Below are 24,467 nucleotides of genomic sequence, written 5' to 3'. Positions count from 1 at the left end.
AAATATAGAGCCTGTCTTTCCTCTAATGATAAGGGTGGATCCTCACACATTGACTAATCTCAAACCAAATTCTCCTTTGGCCTCTTTTTAAATCACGTAAAATAATGTTGTGATCTCAGCTGAATCACTGTAAGACAGGTTTGGTAGGTGTGTATTTATGGACTTTGTATCATGGCTAATCGTCCCCACACTACAAGTAATAGTCTAGTCCAAGTGTTTCCACTTGTGCTTATTGGTGTTCATTCATCATCCTCATCTCTATGAGGGCCTTCTAAGTATTATCTCACCTCTTTGCAAACTTCCAAGACTTCCTGTTTGCTCCATAGAATGATGCATCGACAAAAGCGATTCTGCAGCTGCTGCTCTTCCTTTTCCCATTGCTTTCTCATCCTCTTCCTTCTCCCATGACAATCTTCCTCCTCCTGCTCTCCTAATCATTAGAGTCTTAAGACATTATAAAAGATGAGCACACAGTTTCCCAGTTGAAAAAAGAAGCGGTGGTTGGCCACCAAAGTAAAAGTACTTGAACAACGGCTGTTAAGATACTTCTACTGACCAAAGATACAACTTATCAAAACGTGCTCATTAATCATTTGTAGAGGGAGTCAGCTCTATGGTAGGCTGTCCTAAATGCTAACATCAATATGTTAATATGTTCACAAAGGCAGTGCTTATATGTAGATAGCAGTTATAACGTACCATGTTGATCATCTTAGTTTTAGCCTGTTAGCATGCTAACTCTAACTGAGGTTGATGGGGAAATGATCAGCTTGGCATGTATTTAGTCATCATCCAAAGTTTTGGACAACCTGATGATGGCCCAGGGTGAAAGGTCAGGGGATCAACCCTACATTAGGGAGACATGAATATGTGAACCAAATGTATTTGCAATCCATCCAGTTGTTGTTGAGACATTACATTTGAAATACCAAATGTTAGGTAAATGGATCCCCAAAGTCGCTTACATTTTTTTTATCCTGGAAGTGTTCTGTGCAAAATGTCATCGAAATCTATCCAATAAAGTTGAGATATCTTTCAGCATCAAAAACCTGTTGATTGATATTTCCACCCCTTGCGGCTCCCATGGCTAAAAACTATCCCTTTTGACACCTGTGCAGACATGCGGGTGCCCACATTAAAAGGCAACCTGCCGACACGTGTCAAACCTCACCCTTTTAATGAGGCTTTTAATTTTCCAAATAAAAAACAGTGTGTGGTAAGTTTTCGCTTTGATGCAGTTATCCTTATTTCTTCTCCTGCTATGAGTTTAATACCCATTACCATTAGTTCCCCTGAACCAAAAGTCTAAAGATTAAATTAACCTACAATCAAGCAGTTTTATTGTTTTACTAAAAGTGGGATTTCTAATGTCCTCTTTAGCATTAATACATGGGAGTTTCATATATACCTCCACCCATAAGGTTAGTTTTTCAGAGTAGCATAGGCCAAAAAATAACACATTTTGGAGTGGATCCATCACATGGCAGATGGCCAAATAATTTTTACTTTTGTTAACAGTGCGAGAAAAGGCATTTCCTTGGGAAGGGGAGAGGTAATCAAGTGTTGTTTTGCTTTGAGTTTATACAGTGGATGGTCATAGAAGCCCAAACCTCTCAGGTTGGCTTCTGTCACATCTGCATGTGAAAGATGTCAACAGTTTCTCCTTTTTTCCACATTACATGTAAAAGCACAGCCCTCAGTTTGATGAGGTAGATGTGAAAATGGAGGATTTGAATAAAATCCTCTTTTAATTGTCACATCAACCACACAGTGCCCAGGAGGTGAACTGGTGATAAACTGGCGAACAATCTGTTGACCTTAGAGAGTGTCCGACACAGTAGAAATGTTATATATTAATCCTTTGAATAAACTAGACCTAATCCACAAGGCCTCAATGTGTACACAGTTATATATGATACAGTATAATCTACTATTTATTCCAAGCAATACTTTGTATCTTTGTTCACCTTCAACAATAACAGTTCATTTCGATGGAGATTATGTTATCACACAAATCATATCAGTTACCCTTTATGCGTTTGATTGATATGGAGATGTTTTTTGAACGGGAAGGGATCCAGCTATGAATCATAGTTGGCCAAGATCATGTTTCATAATCAAACCTGTCAGTCAAAACACTAGAAGGAAGGGCACTAATGCTAATACATTTTATTTTTTGCCATTTTTCAGAGCCACATAGTTAAAAGACTAAAGACAGTTGTAATTGCTGCACTCAGTATGTAGTTTAGCAAATATCTATGAACTCAGTTACACTTTATTGTCATGTTTATATTCTTACTGCTCCTATGTGTGCCTTGGGTGGTGCCTGAAGGCAACAATGAGGGATTGTCTTCAAGTCTTCACTCGAGCAGCAACATTGCATCACTTCCTTTTCTTTAGTCATCAGATTTTATCCTGCCGAGGCTATTTGAGGTCTTAGTGTGGTGCAACAAGTTAAGGAAAATTACTTTATTTGGTCATTCATTTTCTCTCTCCTTTCAGGTTTTAACAAAATGTGTGGCTCAAGCTCCTATCTTGGATATACTGACGGCCTTCCTCCAACTTCAAGGCTAGGCACGCATGGCTGAAGATTGTTTTCCTGCAGAAAGGGGTGCGAGTTGTTCACATTCAGAAGTTAACGTTGTTGCCACACAAAATGCCTAACTTCACTCTTTACTTGAGAGATTGGTTGTTTGATTTACAACTTTAAATGTGGTTCTGTTCCCTTGCCACTTCTGGGCATCTGATAAGGTTTTGCTTTTGAAAGGTCTGATCATTTTTGGCTAGCCATGCCTGAGTGCAATTATATATATCCTTGTTTAGGTCAATTGGGCAGGGTCCCTGGGCTCTTTGGTGTCATGAATCATTGGATGAGAAATAAATAAGCAAAAAATCATAATTTTTCAATAAGTGATCAATATGTTGGTTGAGTAAGGTTTAGTAGGTATATTTAGTAAGGAGCAATGTAATAAGCGGGTTATGTACTGCAAGCTGCTCTTTCTTACTAAATTAACTTAAAAGAATGATGCACAACCCCAACTTTGAGCCTTTGGCCCCCCAAGGGTCTGGGGACCCGGGACAATGCCTGTTATAATCCCTTGTAATCCAGTAATGGATATGTTAATGTTTTTCCATAACCTTGCAACGCAAGTCTTACTTAATAACTAAGTAACTAAGTACATTATACTCAAGTAGTTAAGTACAATTATGAGAAACTTGTACTTTACTTGAGTATTTCCATTATGCTATGTACTTTTACTCCACTACATTTACCTTTTAACCTTTTGAATACGGGACTTTTACTTGTAACAGAATATTTCTACACTCTGGTCTTTTTACTTTTACTCAAGTACAAGATCTGAGTACTTCTTCCACATCTGCTTAATAATAACACCTTATTAATTATTTTAAAAGCAAGTAATCTCCTTTTAGTCCTTTGGTATGTCAGCTCTATGTTATAGCTCTCTCTATATATATTTTCAATTTATAAATTACATCTGTTTTCCAGATATTACAAAAATAAACATTTGGTTTCATATTTGGTTTCATATTTAAATGAATGTGAAGAATGTGTGGTACAATTAGGGATGGTTTAATAAGGAGTTATGACAAAGGTTTTACACATTAATGAATATGAGCAGGTATACAGTAGTATAGGCCTCATATCACCTTAATGATCCACTTAGCAGTATCGCAGATGTAGCAGCAGCCAGCTGGAGATCCAGTGGACAGATTACACATGAGCAGAGTGCAGCCTGCTCAGCTGCCTGAGACAGGCATGAACACAGAGCTGTGAAGAGCAGGAGTCAACTGTCTGTGTGGAGCTAAAGTCGAGGCGGGGCGACATTTATCGACGGCAAGTCTTTCTCACTCTCTGTTTGCTATCTCCAACATTCTCGCCAACATGCCTCAAGCATGACAATAAACGGGTTTCGCTGGGTGACGGGGGAAAAGTAATGTAACAGAAAACTTTCGACGAGTCCCACCTGGACCAGAAGCACGGCGCAGCGGCAGAGCAAAACATGGTGAAGAAGGCAAGATGACGGACTTAACGTTTAACCAAGGAGAAGCGTAAAGAGCCAATAACAGTGTGGTAAGTTCACTAAATAACTACCATATTATTTACGCGGTTTAGGATAGAAAGTTTTATATGTGTTACGTTTATTTGAATTCCGATTTGTCATCTTGCTCAGTGGAAAAAGTGTTTGTCGATAAAACATTGGACTTTCAAACCTTCCGTTGGCTAAGTGTGTCGCCTCATTTGTTCTATTTTAAAGTTATGTCATTCGTGTTTGTTTGGGTTTTTTTGTTCGGGTTGTTACGTTTCCTCTCGGCACTTCTCATATTAGTGGCTTTACATGAACTTGCAAATGGAGACTTGTGCTTTTGGCCAGAGGGAGGAGCCACACCCAAAAACCCATCAATCCTGTGGTTAGATTCCTGCTTATTCATTGTGCTGAAACTACTTTAGTTATTTTAACTGATAGGAATCCTCTAGGCTGCATCTATTGTATGGAAGATACAGATCTGAAAAATAATGAGCATTATTTAGCTATAGGTCTGTGTGGTATGGTAGAAATGCATGTCATAATATAAATAAGATCAATATCTGTTCTTAATATACATCACAGTATGGCAAATTAATGCAAACATAACATGATGCTTAATCAAATAAAACACTTGTGTTACATCTGACATTTTACACAAGTTAACACAAAACTACAGTTTCCAGTTTTATGGACAACAGAATTATGTAAAATGACAGGATGTGATCATGTCATAACTTGATTCCTAGAAAAAACACGATTAAAAGGAATTGATGGGGTGCAGCTGATCATTCTTTCTCGATCCAATAAGTTGGTCAATGTTCCCTTGAGATGTCAATCTTATGATTTATGTCTTTCATATGGAGATTTTTCACTTGTATATGATAAGATTAGAAGTACTTTATTGATTCCAATTTGGGAAATGTTTGCGTTGCAGCAGCATAAAAAGACAAGGCATTGTACATTAGAGAAACGAAAAGACTAGAAATTAACAATCCAAAATGTTAACATCTCAAATAAAAATAAAATAGCATTAAAAAGTAGAACATATACATGTTGCAATACAAACTTACAGTAACAAAATATAAAGCAGGATATTATATATACATTAAAGGGGACCTATCATGCAAAATGCACTTTTGTACGTCTTTTATACATTAATATGTGTCCCCGGTGTTCCAGGGAACTCACCAAGTGTCTCTAAAAAAGGGGCTGCAACGGATCTGATAAAAACTGATCCAGATTTGAACACTTCACTGACGTCAGTAAAGTGGCGCTACGGCTATTGGGCCAACTCTCCACCTATCAGGGGAATGTGGGGTTGGGCCACGGCCGGCCATTGCCGCTCGAAAGCGCTGGAGACGCTGTAGTACATATGCCAGGCCTGTAAGTGGCGCTGTAGTCTGCCACAAAAGCAGCGAAGAAGACTTCCCGCCCATAGTTACCATGGTTACGCTTCTGTTTATTCTCCGCTGTGGCTTTTTTTCTCCCGCCTCGAGGCAAGCGTTTGCTCCCGCTGCTTTAATTCAATGCAATCCCTCCCCGTCGAGGCAAGCACTGTAATTCTCTCCGGTTAGTCCACCAGCAGATGACAAACACCCACCTCTCCGCCTCTTCCAAGGAACGAGGGGACCGTGCGGCAGAGTTTCAGTTTCAGTTTGTTTCGCCGGTCAAGATGTCCGTTAAAGTTGAAATCTTCCGGACAAAATTAGAAAAGTGCCGGTCAAAGGTCTTCTTTGTTATTTATTGAGCTTTAAAACAAATGAATAACGACTCTATAGGCCTATAATAATATAATAAAACACGGACGACGGAGATCTTTTTTTCTCCCCCTCTTGACTTGATCAGAGCACGGCTCCCCTCTCCTGCAGGGGGGCGTGGTCAGCTGCAGCTCACAGAATCAGCCCCGTAGACAGCAAACGGCACATAGAGCGAAATGAGGCATGGCTAAAATGCATGATCTGTTTAGTATTTTGAAAACAGAAACGTATAAATATTAGGGCTGTCAGTCGATTAAAATATTTAATCGCGATTAATCGCATGATAGTCCATAGTTAATCGCGATTAATCGCAAATTAATCGCACATTTTTGATCTGTTCTAAATGTACCTTAGAGGGATATCTTTCACGTTTTTAATACTCTTATCAACATATGGACAGAGTGGACAAATATGCTTTATATGTTTGTTTTATCATTTGAACAATGACAAATATTCTCATGAATATTAAACACAACAACCTCTGAACATTACAAATATTCGCCTCAATTCAACCTGGAACCTCATACAATAAGTGTGTGTGTGTGTGTGTGTGTGTGTGTGTGTGTGTGTGTGTGTGTGTGTGTGTGTGTGTGTGTGTGTGTGTGTGTGTGTGTGTGTGTGGACACTGTGATGGATCGTTGGAGCTATGTGCAGCTCAAGGCATATATGCTCGAATGGGAGCTGCCTGGACGCTGCAATCATGTTGCTGTCCGTGCTGAGTGTGCTGACTTTTTGTACAATGTCCCACTGTCTGGCTACCTGCATAAAGTCAAGTGCTCGGCGCAGTTGTCGGCGAAATGTCATTGAAACATCTCCTTATATCCGTTAGCGCAGCTAGCTAGCACCAGATGCTAACAACAACAACAACACGTAAGGTGTGCCTCGCTCGCGCGAGTCGCGCCACACATACACACTCCCTCCCGGTCCTCCCGATGGCCAGTCCGGGCCTGCCAGTGAGCGTGGAAGTGTGGTCTGCCACAAGCGGGCGGCAGGAGCAGGGCTGTCAGCATCAGCTTGTAGATGGTATTTTACACTCGATGCGCTCTGAAACTACGGCGGCCGAGGACAAAAAATACACATGCGTTAATCGCGTTAAAATAATTAGTGGCGTTAATTTTTTTTTGCTTTTACGCATTATTAACGCGTTAACTTGACAGCCCTAATAAATATACCTTATATAGGTATGGCCCTACAATATATCATTTAAATATAGCATGATAGGTGTCCTTTAAAGGGCCCATGTCATGCTTTTCCGGTTATTACCCGTCCCCTTGTGTGTTATGAAGGTTTTTATGCATGTAAACGGTCTGCAGAGTCAAAAACCCTCAAAGTACACCCTGTAGGGAGTAAAACTCTAACACAGAAAAGACCTCCCCAAAACGCCTCGTTGGAGATTTCTCATGTTCTTCCTGGGCATCGTGACGTCTGGACACCCAGTAGCCACGCCCAGAGCTATGACGCGATACGGTCATGCGGTACCCGGAACCAAATGGACCAATCCGTGGAGCCGTTACGTTACGTCCGCGGAGCCGTTACGTTAAGCCCCCGCTGATTGGTCCAAATTGACCAATCCACGGACTTCCTCACACACACACTCAGTGCAGGCAGCTCTGCTGATTTCTCCTCCCTGGCTGCAGGCTGATAACAGACAGTTGGGATCGCGGCGAAATTCTCTCTGCAGACCCATTCTCACAGCGTTTATCAACCTTTTTCTTACTCAATATCAAGCCACACTTATTGTTTTTACTTCGGCTGTGAGTTCGTGTGTACTCAGGATGAGTTTGGCTGTGTTTCGCTATGTATCCTAAACAAGGAAACCACACCTCCACGGAGCTCAGCGCGATTCACAACGTCCCGACCAATCAGAGCACACTGTGCTCACAGGGAGGGTGGGGGCTGGAGCTATTGGAGCTACAACGAGCCGTTAAAGGCAGAGAGTGAAATTCAGTGAATACACGTAGTTTACAGAGATGCTGTATGAGAAACCAATGTGAGTTTGGAAAATTGCACAATATGAATCTATTCTAGTAGACCTCAACAATGGAATTATGATCAGTGGAAATGGCCATGACATGGGCCCTTTAATGGCGCATTTCCACTACACGGTCGGCCTCGGCCACGCTCGGTACGGCTTGGCCGCGTTGGGCCTTAACAGGGCCGACTCACTTCATGCTGCGCTTCCATTACAGTTTAGGAACTGGGGTAGTTACTATAGTAACGCAGTGTAGGCGGAGCCGTGACGTCATCTTCAATGAGAACTCCAGAAAAACAACACAGCCGTTAGCTGTTAGCACTCAGAACTCACAGCTCCTTATATATGTTCAGAAACTCGACAAAAGTTAAACAAGTACACACCACAGACTGCCTGTGTCATGGTGAATACAGTCGCCGCTTTATTTATGTCTGTATAGGCCGTTGTTGTGAGTGTGGACGGTCGGAGCATATACTGCGTTAGCTTAGCCAATCTCCATCTCGAAAAACACGCATTTTAAAAGGTTTTTCGCCTGCCGTCTGTCTGCAGACTTGACAAAGCATTAATTCATGGTTTTTACTAACCGGTATCAGTATGTTGTTACTTCGGCATCATTTTGAAACGTGTATTACAATTAAATCACGGTCAAATATGTTCATTTTGTTGTAGTTGCCAGCAATTCTCTCACTAGTTTAGCATACTCAGCCCGACTCAGCCCTGTTTGTTGGCCCCGATAGAACCACAATTTTGTCGGGCCAGAAAAGAGGTGAAAAAGTGGCCCCGGGCCGGGCCGTGACTAGGCCTAGTGGAAGCGCAACCAAAAACGGGCACGGCACGACACGGCACGCTTAAAGCGAGCTCCGCGCTGTAGTGGAAATGCGCCATAAGTGTGTAAGGAATGGAATATTAAATATTAAATTGAATATAAAAGTAAAATGTACAGGGTGATTTGGGATTTTAAGTCCAGTTATTAAGAGAAGCTATGGATCAGAGAGTTCTCTGCCAGCCAGAGGTGATTTGTTGTACAGTTATTGCAGTGGGAAGGAATGTTTTCCTGTATCGGTCCTTGTGACAGCGGAGCTGCAGCAGTCTGTTGGAGAAGGAGCTCCGATGTCTGTCCAGCTGCAGGTGGAGAGGGTGGGTGGGGTATTATGTTATACCTGTTCTTCTGAGACACAGGAACCAGAGAAATGTGGCCATTTTTGTTTAAAAAGTGTTTTTTAACAGTCAAATTATCAAAATTGTTTTAGATCTAGTTAAGGTATCATTCAGAACTATATTGCTGGTGTTCTTGTTGTGATATCTAGAGAAACTGAAACATATTTGTGGTTTTAAAATGATTAATACAATGAATTTATCACATGACTCTTTTTGCTCTAACCTTCTCTTTAGACTTCAGTATGGCACATCGTTCTCAGTGTTCCTCTGCCGGGGATAACCCCCTGGACCCCAACTACCTCCCCCCTCACTATCGGGAAGAGTATCGCTTGGCTATTGACGCTCTCATTGAGGAAGAATTGGAGGGATACTACCAGTTTCTCCAAAAAGCAGATGTGGTGGACTTCTTGGCCTCATCTGAGATTGAGTATATCTCGAGCTCTGTTCAGGTGCCTCAGCAGAGCAACAACCCTGAACAATATTATCAAGAGGATGAAGGAGATGGCTCCTCAGACACTTACTGGCCGATTCACTCTGACCTGGACGTCCCAGGCTTGGACCTCGGCTGGCCTCAGATGCACCACTTCATCGGGCCCACAGAGGTCACCACTCTGGTCAACCCCCCTGAGCCTGACATGCCGAGTATCAAGGAGCAGGCCCGACGACTTATCAAGAATGCTCGGCAGGTAGATCTTTCACTTTCTATGAGACTTCCTGCTTAAGTTGCCAGTACAGTGTCATTCTCCTGACAGTGTGTTTTACAATGTGTTTGTTTGCTTCTATCTCCTCAGGTGATTGCCATAGTGATGGACATGTTTACTGATGTTGACATACTTGCGGATATTCTCAATGCTGCTATGAGAAATGTTGCTGTCTACGTCCTTTTAGACAAGCAGAACGCACATCACTTCGTCAACATGGTTTCTAACTGTAGAGTTGATCTACAAAGCATTCAAGTGAGCACATTTTCCTTCAAAAAATCTGTTAAAATAACAAACAGAAAAGGTTGATTACACATTTAAATTCTATTCATGTTTCCCTTTTCTTCAAATGTGCGAACCTGGAAAGTAGAAGTAAATAACTAATTTAACTGAAACTAACTCACTAACTAACTTACTGACTGCATTGGGCAACAATAATGTGTTTTCAAAACTTAATTAGTTTAGACTGACTAACAAACTAATTATGAAAACACATTATTGTTGCACAATGCTGCACTGGCCTTTGTCCGATGATCTGTAGTTGACTTTGAGTCACTGTGTTGCTGCAGTTACTAACCCACTTGAGCACCAAACAGAGCTGAAATAAAGTCCCCATCAAGTTTACTATTTACTTCTGATTGAGAGTAATTTGCTCAAAACAACAGTGACATGCTATATCTGTGCTTATATATGTCATTCATTTTCAAAGACTAATCCTCAATTTAAAAAAAAAAAAAATGGTCTTGAGGCTGAGAGCCACAGACAGAGTAGGAAAGTCACATAGTAATGAGTCACAGGATAAGTTGGCAAAAATATAGAATAGACATATCCTTAAATAGTCATTCTCTGCCCATTTAACGGAACTTGTTGAAAAAAGCAGAAGTACAGTGGGTACACCACAGCTGTTGCTAGAGGTGACTCCCTCATACAAACAAAGACAACTTATCAGCCTTTCCTTTGCCAACATTATGTGGCTAGTGCCCTTTTAACTGAATTGAGATTACTCTTATTCAAACTGAATTGTACTCTTTCCAAAAGAAATTGAGCAAACAAAAATATACTTAAGAATAGACAGTTTTTTTTATTGATAGAAATCACAGTAACAGCATACTACTATGTAAAGCAACTTGAGATGGAGCCCTTTCGTTTAGCTAAAACAATGCTGCCACCTAGCTTGGACTGCAATTAAACATTAACACCACTATATGTAAACATGTGTCTTGATATTTATTTTTGGGTTATGTGTGTCTGGCAGCTTTTACGCGTGAGAACAGTGTCAGGCATCAAGTACCACTGCCGCTCAGGGAGCACCTTCACAGGTCAGATGATGGACCGCTTCTTGTTGACAGACTGCAGGGCTGTGCTGAGTGGAAACTACAGGTGAACACATTTAAAACTGCCACAGAAAGCCACGCCTCTACACTTGCATACCACACAAGAATTTGAGTGATTGATATATGTTTTTATGAATACATTTAGTTAGTTTCTTTTTGTATAAAATGTGTATGTCATGAATGAAGTGCTTCTGTTAATTCATACTTATTGTCATGTCTCTGTCTAGCTTCATGTGGTCTTTTGAGAAGCTCCACCGCTGTATGGCACACCTTTTTCTTGGACAGCTCGTTACGACCTTTGATGAAGAGTTTAGGATTCTTTTTGCTCAGTCCCAACCACTGATCATTGAAAACCTTGCTCCAATGGAAGAGTTAAGCCTTTCACAAAAGAGGCAATATCCAAGTGAAAGAACAATGTACAGGGAGACAAAGAAATTTCAGTCACTGGACACCGGTCATCCAGATGAGGGGCTAAGGCATCCTTACGGTGAACGCATGGATTTGAGAATGATGGCCCTTAAAAAGCAGGAATCCTTGCAAGGCCCTGCAGACATGCACAGTAGATTTACACCCCAGCATCCTCGCATGGATCCATCTTTTGATCAGGGCCCTTCCAGGATGCCCATGATGGAAAATCCTGCCTTCAAACGTCACAGTTATGCTGAAGGCGGTCATGGTAGATACTCTTTGCCATTCCTGCAGCAACAGGGAATGCCAGAATCTGAGAACCTGGGAAGGCAGTTCTACAGGGGGCAGCAGCCTGGACCAGCCCCAGGAAGAGAGGCAGATACCGGTGCCAATGAGAAGTTCTGGAACCAAGACTTTTATTCGGCAGATCCTAATATTGAGCCTGGTTTACCACCAGACGTCGAACCAGGTGATAACTTTGACCCTGTGCTCAACTATTTAACATCTACCAGGATTGCCGAATTTGACAAAGGCTCAGAGGAATTGCAACACGTAGCAGATTTTCCGTTTGGTTCATCTCACCCTAGAAGATCGAGTCTAGGCAACCAACAAGCCTTTCAAGCGTCTCCCACCCCATCAAATCCAACTGATCAGAAGCAGTCTTTCCAGGAGCCTATCAATGACCGCAAGGATCCTTTGGTGAAACGGGGGCTAAGAAACTGGAGGATTAGCTCATTTCTAAGTGCACATGATAATCCAGAAGAGGAAGGCCTGCCATCAGCACCACTAAATGCACAGGATCCATTTGAAGTGCCCTCTAACCCCATACAGCAAACAGCAGGCATAGATTTAGCACTCCCAAAAATGCCTAAGTTCAGAGAATTTAGGGTTCCTGCAATATCAAGGGCAAGTCAGATGCCAAGTTTTGTCACCACAAGACAGCCAAGGAAATTGCCTGATGAAAACACTGCAGTAGCAGCGGAAACAACACCAACCCCTTCAGAATCCTCATCATCCACAACTGAAGTGGAGAAACTAGAGGACGTGGAACAAAAGGAACCAAAAATGTCTGGCCTTCGAAGGGAGGAGTCGTTCCGTCGAAAATACAATGCAGCTCTACCGAGGAGCTCTAGGCTAAGATCCTCTATGATATTCAGCTCTCTGGACCAGAAGAATACTGCTCCAGGTGACCAACAGGATGAGGAAGGAGACAAAGATGAGGCAGAACAGACAAAACTGCCTTTTGTTTCTCAAGTTATGGGACAAAGGAGGACTGCAAGAGAACCTTTTGAGTGGAGTCGTTACATGAAGTCAGCCACCTTAGAAAACTCTGCCACAGACCAATCCAAACCAGATGATGGTAACAGTAAGCCAGATAATAAAGATTCACCAAAGGATACAAATTCAGAGGATCTTTCAGAGGCACAAAAAACATTCAAACAGCCAAGTGTAGAGCAAGCAGATTCTTCACCATCAGTGCCCCAATCCAAAGCTGATCAACCAGTAGAGCCACCCAAACCTTTGCTCACCGCTCCATTGTATGTAGACATGTCTGATCCTGATAATAGGCTCATGTTTTTCAAAGAACTGGCAGCAAAACGCAAAGCTGCTAATTCTGCAGAGGCTGAAAAGAGCAAAGAGAAGGCTCCAATGAAAACACCAATGGAGCTGAAAAGCAACACAGCTGTTGAAAAGGGGAAGCCTGTACCAAAAGAAACATCAGAAAAGACGGCTGATGCTTCTATATCTAAGGGTTCGTTAGATAAAAATGCTAATGCCAAGGATGCAGGGAAACCAGTATCTACAGAAGCATGCAAAGCAGCCAGTCTATCTTTGGATGCCTCCAAAAGCTGTAAACAAGAACAAACCAGAGTTGCGACTGATTCGGAGAGGATAGAGCTTAGTAACAACCAAACAAAAGCAACTCTGCCTGTTTCTGCAGAAACATCGAAACCTCAGAGCCAATCACCAGAAGAGCCAAAGCTGTCAAATCCTGCTGTAAAAACAAGTAGCTCCAGCCATCCCCCTACACCAACAAATGCCACTCCAGCTAGCGTGCAATCCCTTGCACAAGGTACAGATAAAAGTAAAAGCCCATGCCTTGATTCTACCTCAAAAGGGTCTAGTTCACTCACTCCCAGTTCAGAGAAGGTCCCACCATCTTCTGAATTAGCTGTATTGGATTCAAACACTCCAAACCATGAATCCCTTCAGTTAGAAACCAGCATTTCTTCTGACCCATCAGGCCAAAGCTCATCCTCTGAACAAATTCTGCCAGTCACTGGTTCACAGATCAGTCCAAGTCCTTCTTCGTCTACCCGTGCTATTTCTTCCACTTCATCAGAATCCATATCGTCTAGTGTTACCCAGAAAGACTCAAGCTCAACAGTAACTCCCAGCATATTGTCCCCTAATGCACAGGAATCTGTCAGCCCCTCCCTGCCAGCACACTCCCAACTGACGTCACCTGATACCATTTCAGCAACTGACTCTGCACATGTGGAATCTGACATTTCTCCTGACACATGTGCTGCTGGTTCAGAGCCAAACAAACCTTCACTACAGTCCCATACAAAGACAGACTCTGAAGAATCAAGTGCTCCTACACCTTCCGAAAAAGATGTCCCGGAATCAGAAAACAACTCTGTTCCTAAGGGTGTTGGAAAGAAATCTGAGGTTCTTGAATCATCCGAGAATGTCAAAGCCGATAGCACACCTCCTAGCCTTAGCCCCTCATTGCCGAAATCTTGTTTACCTAATGTATCTAACCTAGAAAGCAAATCCAAATCTGCTACAAATGAGACAAATACTCCTTCCCCTTCCCCAGCAGACCCTCCACCCAAACATTGTCCAGCAGAACCAAGCTCTCGTGTCAAAACAGACTCTACTACCAACGCTTCGAAGTCAGAAAGACAAGCAACCCCTCCCTCAAAACTTAACCTGAAATGTTCTGTCACTCCTCCTGAAACAGAATCCTCTTCAACTCCTTCTTCTCTTTCACCTAAGGCTGAACAAACAAAGGGTGTTGAAAAGGAATCTAAGGTTCTTGGATCATCAAACAATGTCAGAGCTGATAACAAACTTGCTAGCCTTAGCCCTTCATTGCCTGAAACATGTCTACCTAATGTATCTGACCTAGAGAGTAAATCCAAATCTGTTCAAAATGTGACTAATACTGCTTCCCCCACCCAAGCAGTCGCTCTACCCAACCATTATCCAGTAGAAACCAGCTCTCCTGTCAACCCAGACTCTACTACTAATGCTTCCCAATCAGAAAGACAAGCGACCCCTCCCTCCAAACTCAACGTGACAAGTTCTGTCACTCCCACTCCTCCTGAAACAGAATCATCTTCAACTCCTTCTTCTCTGTCACCTGAGACTGAAACAACAAAGGGTGTTGGAAAGGAATCTAAGGTTCTTGGATCATCAGAGGATGTCAAAGCTGATGGCAAGCTTGCTAGCCCTAGCCCTTCATTGCCTGAAACATGTCATGTATCAGATCTAAAAAGCAATCCTTCAGAGCCACCTGTACCTGCTAAAAATATGAATATGGACAGTCAGAATGAAGCAAGGAAAGAGACTGAAAAGACTGACCCTGTTGCGAAGAAAACTGGTGATACCAAGGCAACAAATAAGGTCAATAAGACTAGTACACGGGAGTCGGTTGGTAATGAAAAAACGAATGAACGAGTAAGCCAGAACAACTGCTCCGGAACGCCAGAGATCACACCAGAGATCACACCAGAGATCACACCAGAGATCACACCAGAGATCACACCAGAGATCACACCAGAGATCACACCAGAGATCACACCAGAGATCACACCAGATGTTCCTTCGTCACCACAGTCCAAGCAGCCAAAATCTAGCCAGTCTCGCTTCCAATCATCAACAGCCAACGTGATCTCAAGCAGCAACCTCAGAGACGATACAAAGCTGCTTCTAGGGCAGATCTCTGCCAATAGCCAAAGCAGGAACGAGGCTGCCAAAGAGGCTCCTGTCACTGATGATGAGAAAGAAGACAAAGCTGACAAAAATGCCAAAAGGGAGAAAGAAATAGGTATCAGGTCCCTTAGCAGAGGGCAGCCTAAGTCAATTGAGGAGCGTGACAAGCTGTTGGAGAAGATTACACATATGAGGAAGGAGAGGAAAGTTTACAGCCGATTTGAGGTATAAACACAACACAATTTTTACTAACACCTGTTTAAATGTAAGTTGTGTTGCCTAAGTTGTTACTCATTTTGTTTCTCTATTACTTCCACAGATGGCACCTTAAATGGAATCTTAAATGGAATCTTAAATGGAATCTTAAATGGAATCTTAAATGGAATCGTAAGAAATGTGTAAGAATGAACTGAGCATAAAGTGTGTCTAGAAAGAAAAAGATTCAATTTAAAGATGAAATGATGACCAAGAAATGTTTCTGACCAATGACATTTTCTGACCAAAGACCTTTAGTTTGTTTTCTGCAACAACAAAAAAAGGATATTATGCAAACAGGAAGGGGACCTCGAGCTGGCTTTAAATGGTAAAACTAGCAGTTCAAAAAATTAATAGAAACCTGATTTTCCAATTGTATTACAATGACCAACAAAGGGTTTACCAAGATATGAACATAGACTACGTGTGTGTGATCTGATGATGATGAATGATGTGTTTTTACTGACTGCATGGGTGAAGTGCAATGTTTGCAACAGGATCTCTGTGATGACGTCTGTCCTTTATTTTTTTAACGGCACTGACAGCCATTACATTAAAGTATGTTGGTTTTAAAAGTGTAATAGATAATCTTTATAGTCAGAGTCTGTAATATACTGTATTTGATATTGTAGTTTTTCACAAGCATGTTAAACAAAGATGCTGATTATTACGAGGGTTTGTGAAACTAGTAAATAAATACATTCATATCCACGCAGGACTCTTGTTTCAGTGAAAGTACGTTGGCGCTTAATTTTAATATAAGCAACAGTGTCAACCATATTGTGGTATTTTGATGAATTGTTTATCAAACAAACAAAAAGTAAAAAATATGTCTCGTTTTTTTTTTATGTCATTTTTTATGTTTAAAACCAAAGCTACATGCATGGCTAGATTCCACTGGGGTAAGTGACTATATATGGTGTTATCTTATGTAATAACCCTATTTTGTCTCTGGAAATGTGCTTTTTTTCAATGAAAACATGTCATACCTGTACTGTACACTGAAACAAGAAAATCTGAGGCTGCAAAGACTACACGACAGTATGTAAAATTGTGCCTTGAAATACTAGATTTATTGAGTCTGTCTTCAGCAGCACTTGCCCTTTGTAAATCAAATGGTGGTGTTATCCTGTCATGAAATTGCCAAAAGAAGGTACTATGAGAAGCAGCGCTGGTTTTGTTGATAAAATGTGGCTAAATGGAGTAATTCACATTTATCATGTGCTGTATAGATCTTTTTCAGATCTTACATAATAGGGAAATCACAGGTCTTAATTATAACATTAACTATGACTCCATTATAGTAAAATGTCCCATTTAGCCAGAATAAACAATAACACCCTGAAACGTATATGGAACTTAAACATCATTCATTATTTACTCCTGTAATTTTTCTAATGGGATAGATCAAAATGGGTTCTGTCAAAAATACCTACTCTTTTTTTACTTGTCTCTAAAGAATGAATAAGTTGTTATAACCTGTGTTGACAGTGTGTGAGTATCAAGTATTAATCTTGAAATGTTTTGGCTCTATGAAACCTGATGTACTTATATGATTCTGTTTTCTTCAAGTTTGTATCTTCTTGGTCGAATGCACTTATTGTAAGTCGCTTTGGATAAAAGCGTCAGCTAAATGTAATGTAATCTTAGAAACTAATGAAATTTTAAAAGATCTTATTGGTTTAAGACATGATTAAAAGGTCAGTTGTCAAATATGGATTAAATAGCGTATCTTTTCTCTTCTTCGGCTTAATGAGAGGATCCATGGAACTGCAAACAATCATCTGTACTAGAACAATTTAGATAACATGTTATGAGGTTATCGAAGCATGACTTACTTTGATTTCCTCGCCTACACAAGGCATCCCTTAATCTCATGAATCTTTCAACCAAATGACCTTTCCTCTACCACCACCCTCAGGACAAGATTATCCATAACTAGCAGCATGCAAATCTCTGAACACGTTAATACTCGCGAGAACACTTCATTAAAAAATGCTTAACAATGTTGCCTTTATTCAACCTAAGAGAGCAAACGTGTGTCTATTTTAAATCTGCCAAACATCACTTGAGATGTATCATGCCTTGTGATCTTATTTACAAAGAACTTAATGAGGCAGTGTATATCTTTTTTATTTCAGTTCAATTGACAACAAAATGTGTACCCCTCCATGAAGTCACAATTCAACTACTAAACAACACTCTTGGTGCTGGGTGGGGGCTTTTCTCGCAAAACACTGTAAGTAACCCTTTAAGCTCTTTCTGTAATAGAAATTGTGCACGGTCACATGCTATGGCATTGGTTATGAAAGAAGGACTCCTATGCTTCATTTGAAACAGTGGTCCTCTTGTCTCCGCTGCTTACAAACGTCTTGATAAGCTTGTGCTGCATTACACTAATCTTTAAAGAACATTCTCTGCCCAAAGAAACAACAGTTTGAAGGGATGCTTTAAAGACTAGTTATTCTGTCAGTGTTTAATTTATTCTTGTTGCTTGTCAGGGCTCAGTATACGTTTATATTAGAATGACTTTAACCATGAGGAGAGTTTACCACATCGCAATATTCAGCTGGTATGCTTTTGTTGTGAAGAATCTCGCTGCTAAGGATGGAGAGCAGTTACCACCAGGAATCTTTGTGTATGGGGGACCTTGGAAGTACCTTACTTTTTTGAATTTGGTGAGTACAATAACATCTAAAGCACATTTGTTAGACATTTTCAACATTAAGTTAATGGTAAACGATAAGTTTGCTTTCAATATTCCAGTTATTACAAATGTTATTCTTTGGACTGGCGGCACTGAGTGATCTACAAGCTGGTAACAAGGCAGAGAGTACTCTGAACAGATGTAAAGACCTTCTCTTCTCTGTCTTTGCATTCCCTGTTGGCACGGTGAGAAACACAAAACACTTCCATACATTGTTAACCATAAAAAAAGAATTGTGCTACACATTAACTCCCTGTTCTGTGTTTTTCCTTTAGTTTGTTGTTATATTTTTCTGGACGATCTTTGCCTATGACAGAGAATTAGTCTACCCAGCAACCATTGACACTTTCTTTCCTCCCTGGATGAACCACGCTATGGTGCGTTAAACTGTATTTTTAACAAACTTATGTAAAAAAATCCTCATTCTCTTGTCATAATCCATCACTCTTACTAATGAATTATCCCCACATTGTTTTCTCAGCACACACTTGTCCTTCCTTTTTTACTCGGAGAAGTGGTGGTGCAGCCTCACATCTACCCACAGACAAAGCATGCACTGCAAGCATTAGGAGGTGTGGGTGCGGCCTACTTATTTTGGTAAGTGTTGAGTCAGCACATTCTGCACAATCATGACAAAAAAAACTTTTATTAGGCATATAGTGAACACACATATATCATAGCGGAATCCTTCTTGATTTAACATCTTTCATTTTAAACATGACGCAGTCTTATTATTGTTTTAATGCAGCTAAAAGTAAATCAGTGTCTAAATGTGTCTAATTTCTTACTCTTACTTGTCTGGACTAGTCCAATGCAGAACCTTGAGGGGTAACTTTGAACCTTCAGTTGGCTCACATACCTTAATGCTACCTTTTTAATGTAATTTTTTGTGCCGTTACAATCTTACAATCAGTGTTGTCAGTTTTAGTGGGTGGGAAGCTATGTGACTAAATGTTTCCACAAGAAAAATAGTTCAAGAGACAAGACTGTACAAGTTGTTCTGACAGATACAGTAATGCAGTTTCATTTTTTTCTGTCTCTTAACATGTTCTGCAGGATTATATGGGTATACTTGTCAGTGGGGATTTGGGTGTATCCCCTTCTTGCACACTTCAGCACACCTGGTCTGGTGGGCCTCTTCTTTTTCAACATGTCTGTGGTGGTGTTGCTCTACCTGCTAGGAAACAAGCTCAACAGCCACTTCTGGAGTAAGACACATTAAGTTTATAAATGGACAAAAACATAGGTCTACAAGTTCATTTGTGTTTAATCTCTCCCTTTTGTCTCCTTTACTCTAGGTAAGGAGGTGACCAGTGGTGGACACTAACTTTACATTACTATGTACAGTTACTCAACATGATATCAAGTTATGTTCTTCAGTTCAATTTTGTCATACTTGTACTTTGCTAGAGTATTTCCATATCCTGCTACTTCTGCTCAAATACATCTCAGCTGAAAATATTGCACTTTTTACTCAACGACATATATCTGATAACTTAAGTTATTTTGAAGATCCAGAATAAGAATACAAAATATAATGACAAAACTAAAATGTATCATATTACTATAACATAATTGATCCCTTCGCAAAAGCTACCAGGCAGTATAAGTACTTCAAAAATAAGCCCCTTCTTTACCAGCTGCAACATCGAAGTGATGAACACAGTATGTACTATGTATCAATAATGATATTTAAATAATAAAGTATATACTAATACTAAATGAATGCTTTTACTTATGGTACTTTGTGTTATTTGATGCTTGTTCTTTACTTTCTATTCAAAACATTTAGCTAAACGCTACATTGTCTAGCTAAATGCTACCGTTTAGCTTAGTGCTACTGTCTAGCAAGCAGTAAACAACTGTTTAGCATTTAGCTTAAAACCTAATTAGCAATTGTCCATCTGATTCAAGTGTGGCCTCAGCTGCTGTTTAGGAAAGTTACAGTCTCACTTAAAATATTATGGGCTGAAACTGTACAACAGCTAAATTACACATCACGTTTTAAGGTCAAATTACATTTTACAGCTCAACAAACGGCATGGTACACTTGAGTAAAGCAATTTAAAGCAAGCATAGTAAAGCAAGTTCCACTTAAAAGCAACTTCACAAGTTATGCCTTTTTCTATATGTTCATTATCATATGAAAAGAGATGAATGTTGAATGTATGATATCAGTGGCTGTTTTTCACAAAGTATACAATGAGGCAAAAGGAAACAGTCAGTATTCACCATCAGCATCATCACATCCATTATAATCAAATCAAATCAAGTTTTATTTATAAAGCACATTTAAAAGCGATTTTTGGTCGAGCCAAAGTGCTGTACATGTAATAAAAACACATTACTACAAACACAATAAAAGACAATAAATTACAACAGATATATATTTTAAAAAAAAACATTATAGGCGCCATTCAGTTCTCCTCCACACAAAGGGGAGGACATTCCATAATCGTTTTTCAATGTCACGTTTGACCTGAAAAAAGTGCATGTTTTCCATTATCATGGAACATCTGGAGGCAGGAATTGCTTGACTTGTGGTATCCAAAACAAAATGCAGAGTAGCCTTGATTTGGTGCCATTGTAGGCAAAAATGTACTTTAGGGCGGGCCTGTATAAAATAGGGTGGGCCAGCTTTTTCCAAGGGGAAAGGTAGGCCTGGCCTATAATAATAACATATAATGATGCCCATTGCCAAGCATCGTTGTAGCATTTCCCTCCGAATAATGGTCTTAGACTTGACTGATGATATGAATTTATTGAAATCTTCAATATCAACGTAAGAGATATAAAGACACAAAATAAAATAACAAATACATTTAGGCTCCATTCGTATTATAATCACGTTAGCATACTTCCAAATCAAATGTTAACTGTAAACAGACAGCAAAGCTTCAAAACAGCATACAAACGAATTAGGACACAACCTACATTTTTATATTATAGTTAATACCAACTTTGTTCCTCTTTGGGGGGTGCTAAACTTAAACATAAACTTTGTCCTTTACTTTCTCCGTCTTTATATGTAGATTAATCTCCGCTCCTTTTCTCCGTCACATTGTTTCCATAGCAACAACAACTTCCTGTCAACAGCGTAAACTCGCCTTCAAAATAAAAGCATCTAAATAACACAGGAAGTTAACCTAAATTACATTTAAGACATATTTACAACTGCAACGAAAGTAACAAAAACAATGTAATATCCTTTTCAGTTTCACAGAACACAAATTGGGTTATTTACTCTTGTATTGCACTAACAGCAACAATAGGTTGTGGCATTCAAACCTGCTCATGGACTTGCAGTGGTCCTCGCTTTTTTTATGTCTCTCCAACGAGTTACGCTGTGCTTCCAGTCTAAATATCCATCCCTCGTAAATGCACCTTCAGCTCCTGGGCTGGGGAAATGTCTGCACATTTTGCAGAAAAGCGCGTCCCTACTTGCGCTGTATTCCACCCAGGGAAAATCTCCATACCACCTTGATGAGAAGCACCTTGCTTTCCCATGATTTAGAGTGTAAGGGAACTTCTTGAATTGTGGCTGTGAAGGCGGTTCATCAATTGCAGACAGACCAGCGGGTAGGCCCACACCTGCTTCATGCTGACGACCGGGAGCGGGAGGGAGCACTGCTAGCGCCGTGGAGCAAGCGGCCGTAACAGTCTCCGGACTAGTCGGAGAGCCTGGCCCTGGAGTCTGGCTTTTTTTTTAAAAACCAAAGTTCATTAGTGAACTTTGAGCTATCATTTGCAGGCAGCTCTCTGCCTCTCTCACGTTACTATGGCGCGCGCCGGAACCAACAACCAGTTTTTAACATAAATGAGTTCGGTTCAGAGGATAAAACACATACAACATTAATTCAACTCGATATTTGTTCACTTGAATTTCACTTTGAATGCTTGGATATTCTCAATGGGTGAATACATTTTTTTATAATAATAATAAAAAAATTAAAAATGACACCGAAGCTTTCTCAGGGTGGGCCAATGAGTAAACTGGGTGGACCTGGGCCCACCCTGGCGCTATGGTGGATACGCCACTGTAAAAACTCCAAGGATAAATCCAGGAATAGCAGTATGCTGTCAATATATTGCGGTATTTGGTCTTGTTTTTTTATTTTAAAGAAGATCAGGGACCACGCAAGTCTCTGTAGCATTTAAGATGGTGGAGATAGTTTGGATCTGCATCGACCAATCCAACTGAAAGGATCCTTGCCAATAATTGCAAGTCTTCTTCGCTCAGATCCTTCTGCTGAAGAAAGGAATGTTAAATATGTCCTCTCAGTTATTGTAAACAACAATCATTTAACTTAGTTTGGTTACTTACTTTCTTGTTGTTGGGAAGGGATTCAGATAGTTGTATTCTTTGAGGTTTAATTCCCTGTCAACGAAAAATAAGTTTTATTTCTGAGCAACACACCTTATTTCCTACTTCCTTAAACTTGTCAATCGTCTAGCACAGGGGTGGGGAACCTTTTTCCTCTCAAGGGCCATTTCAATTTTTACAACATTCTCCGAGGGCCGTACAAATTATTGACCTCTGCATAAAAAAACTAAAATCACAGCCCATTCATTTGGCCTTTCTTTCATGCTGTGCAAAGAAAAAGCAACCTCTTAATCCAGATATTTTACCATGACTCGCGTATGCATGCACGTGCACGTTTGTGGCATGACCACCAAAACAGAAAGATATGGACACAAGATGTGTGCAAATGTATTTCGTTTCCTATCCATGTGGACATGATTTAAGTGGGGGGGGACCTAACCTCCTCTAGGGCGTTCCGGGGGCATGCTCCCCCGGGAAGATTTTTTTTTAAATGTTGAAGTTAAAAGCATCAATCTGGTGCACTTTGAGAGCAACATTAAGAGATCTATGGATACATCTCTCAACACCCATATGAAACAGAACTGTAAGCAGATTTTATTTTTCTTTATGGATATTTTACAAATCACTCCCTTTTCAAACTGTATTCTTGTTTATTAATAACAACTTTTTTTTACTGTCATATAGTATTTTATACCAGTTTTTCCTTTATTCTCTTATTCTTGTATAACTATAATGATCATATAAAGATGTGCCTTTACCTCACTGGTTGTAGAAAAAGCTTCTTATATTCGTTAGCATAGCTAGCTAACCAGATGCTAATAACAACAAAGTTATTGACTGTATGATCAGTATGACAGATGAACAGATCGCCACTGGGCTTTCAACTAAAGACACAGCCACGCAAAAATTGCGGCATGTGTACGGCTCCTTATGGGTACTGCAATTGTTGAAGTCCCGGAGTGGCGTTCCGGTGCTTTCCGGCAGAACTGTACCCCTGTCAGACGAGACATATACAACGTGATGACACGTTAGGCTCGTGTTGTGTTCAAGGACCCTGTCCTTAGCCAGGAAAAACAGGCACTCGTTTAATTCTTTTGCGGTCTAGATTTCTTTAATTTTTTGCGTGTGTTTATAAATGACCTCGAGGGCCGTATCAAATGGTCTCGCGGGCCGTATACGGCTAGCAGCTGGGTGCAGTCTTTAAATGTCTATGTATGTCTAATTATTTTTCTAAATAAAATTAAAAAAACATAAAACAATGTACAAGGAGAATGTACTTCTGTTAATGTTACTCACCTCTTTGAGTCCTTTGGAAAAGCACATTATGATGAAGAGGAGGCCAACAACCGTCTGAACATGTTAAAAGAAAATATATTTCAATATTACATAAATGACAGTCCTCTTTGGACAATTAGTTGACATAAAAGGAATAAAGATCATGTAAAAGAGGTTTTTACTTACTCCCAGCAATTGCAACATTTTTATTTCTCTTGGTTCTTTCCTGCTTCTGCGTTGATTTGTATCTTATATGAGTGAAAAAGTTCCTCCTGCTCTGAGATATTACACTGCGTAGTGCGTAGGTCCAAAGGGAGAAACCCATGAAAAACCAGCAATACAGGAAACACAGGATTTTAACAAGCACCTGTTGTTACACCTGAAAGATGTTAATCATCAGGCACATGGGATGTTATTGTGAATAGAGGGCTATCATTGCCTGTCAGTGTTAACGCCGTGGGATGTCTGTCACCTGAAAATAGCAACAAAAGAAAAGAGTTACGACTGGCGCATGATCTATGATCTCAGATTGCAATGCAGCATTGAGAAACATTGGAAAAAACACGAGTTGAATCACCACCC

General features: G+C 40.4%; 2 protein-coding genes and 1 long non-coding RNA gene across 5 annotated transcripts; 2 read left to right on the top strand and 1 right to left on the bottom strand.

Moving 5' to 3' along the window:
• The first annotated feature begins 3,754 nt into the window (after nt 1-3,754).
• fam83ha (family with sequence similarity 83 member Ha) lies at nt 3,755-17,294 on the top strand. Of its 3 annotated transcripts, none has more exons than XM_034152133.1 (6): nt 3,755-4,093; nt 9,171-9,622; nt 9,728-9,892; nt 10,893-11,017; nt 11,199-15,549; nt 15,692-17,294. In XM_034152133.1, the coding sequence occupies exons 2-6, from the start codon at nt 9,179-9,181 to the stop codon at nt 15,701-15,703; spliced, it is 5,097 nt and encodes a 1,698-aa protein (XP_034008024.1). In that variant the 5' UTR covers nt 3,755-4,093; nt 9,171-9,178; the 3' UTR covers nt 15,704-17,294. The 3 variants fall into 3 exon arrangements, with proteins under 3 accessions (XP_034008024.1, XP_034008021.1, XP_034008022.1); XM_034152130.1 differs by having other exon boundaries at nt 15,644-15,703; XM_034152131.1 differs by having other exon boundaries at nt 3,756-4,093; nt 15,680-17,294.
• Nucleotides 17,295-17,981: 687 nt separating this feature from the next.
• LOC117499935 (androgen-dependent TFPI-regulating protein) lies at nt 17,982-22,483 on the top strand. The gene is made up of 6 exons (XM_034152631.1): nt 17,982-18,257; nt 18,346-18,471; nt 18,562-18,663; nt 18,768-18,883; nt 19,343-19,494; nt 19,585-22,483. Exons 1-6 carry the CDS (start codon nt 18,105-18,107, stop codon nt 19,611-19,613), a joined length of 678 nt encoding a protein of 225 aa, XP_034008522.1. The 5' UTR covers nt 17,982-18,104; the 3' UTR covers nt 19,614-22,483.
• On the bottom strand, nt 21,454-24,201 carry LOC117499936. The gene is made up of 4 exons (XR_004557741.1): nt 24,072-24,201; nt 23,907-23,960; nt 22,611-22,664; nt 21,454-22,535 (listed from the first exon to the last, which is right to left on the bottom strand). It is a non-coding gene; the product is annotated as an uncharacterized LOC117499936 (long non-coding RNA).
• Between the last annotated feature and the right edge of the window lie 266 nt (nt 24,202-24,467).

Source organism: Trematomus bernacchii, unplaced genomic scaffold (assembly GCF_902827165.1).
Source record: "Trematomus bernacchii unplaced genomic scaffold, fTreBer1.1, whole genome shotgun sequence".
Taxonomy (NCBI): Eukaryota; Metazoa; Chordata; class Actinopteri; order Perciformes; family Nototheniidae; genus Trematomus; species Trematomus bernacchii.
Note: the sequence above shows the minus strand (reverse complement) of the source record. Positions and strands in the feature narration are given on the sequence as shown.

Bases quoted from the DNA above. Each gene is read 5' to 3' on its own strand.
- fam83ha (XM_034152133.1), top strand. From the start codon at position 9,179: ATGGCACATCGTTCTCAGTGTTCCTCTGCCGGGGATAACCCCCTGGAC. The intron at 9,623-9,727 runs GTAGATCTTTCA...CTATCTCCTCAG, and splicing joins TTATCAAGAATGCTCGGCAG to GTGATTGCCATAGTGATGGA. The intron at 11,018-11,198 runs GTGAACACATTT...GTCTCTGTCTAG, and splicing joins GTGCTGAGTGGAAACTACAG to CTTCATGTGGTCTTTTGAGA.
- LOC117499935 (XM_034152631.1), top strand. From the start codon at position 18,105: ATGACTTTAACCATGAGGAGAGTTTACCACATCGCAATATTCAGCTGG. The intron at 18,472-18,561 runs GTGAGAAACACA...TTTTTCCTTTAG, and splicing joins TTGCATTCCCTGTTGGCACG to TTTGTTGTTATATTTTTCTG. The intron at 18,664-18,767 runs GTGCGTTAAACT...TTGTTTTCTCAG, and splicing joins CCTGGATGAACCACGCTATG to CACACACTTGTCCTTCCTTT.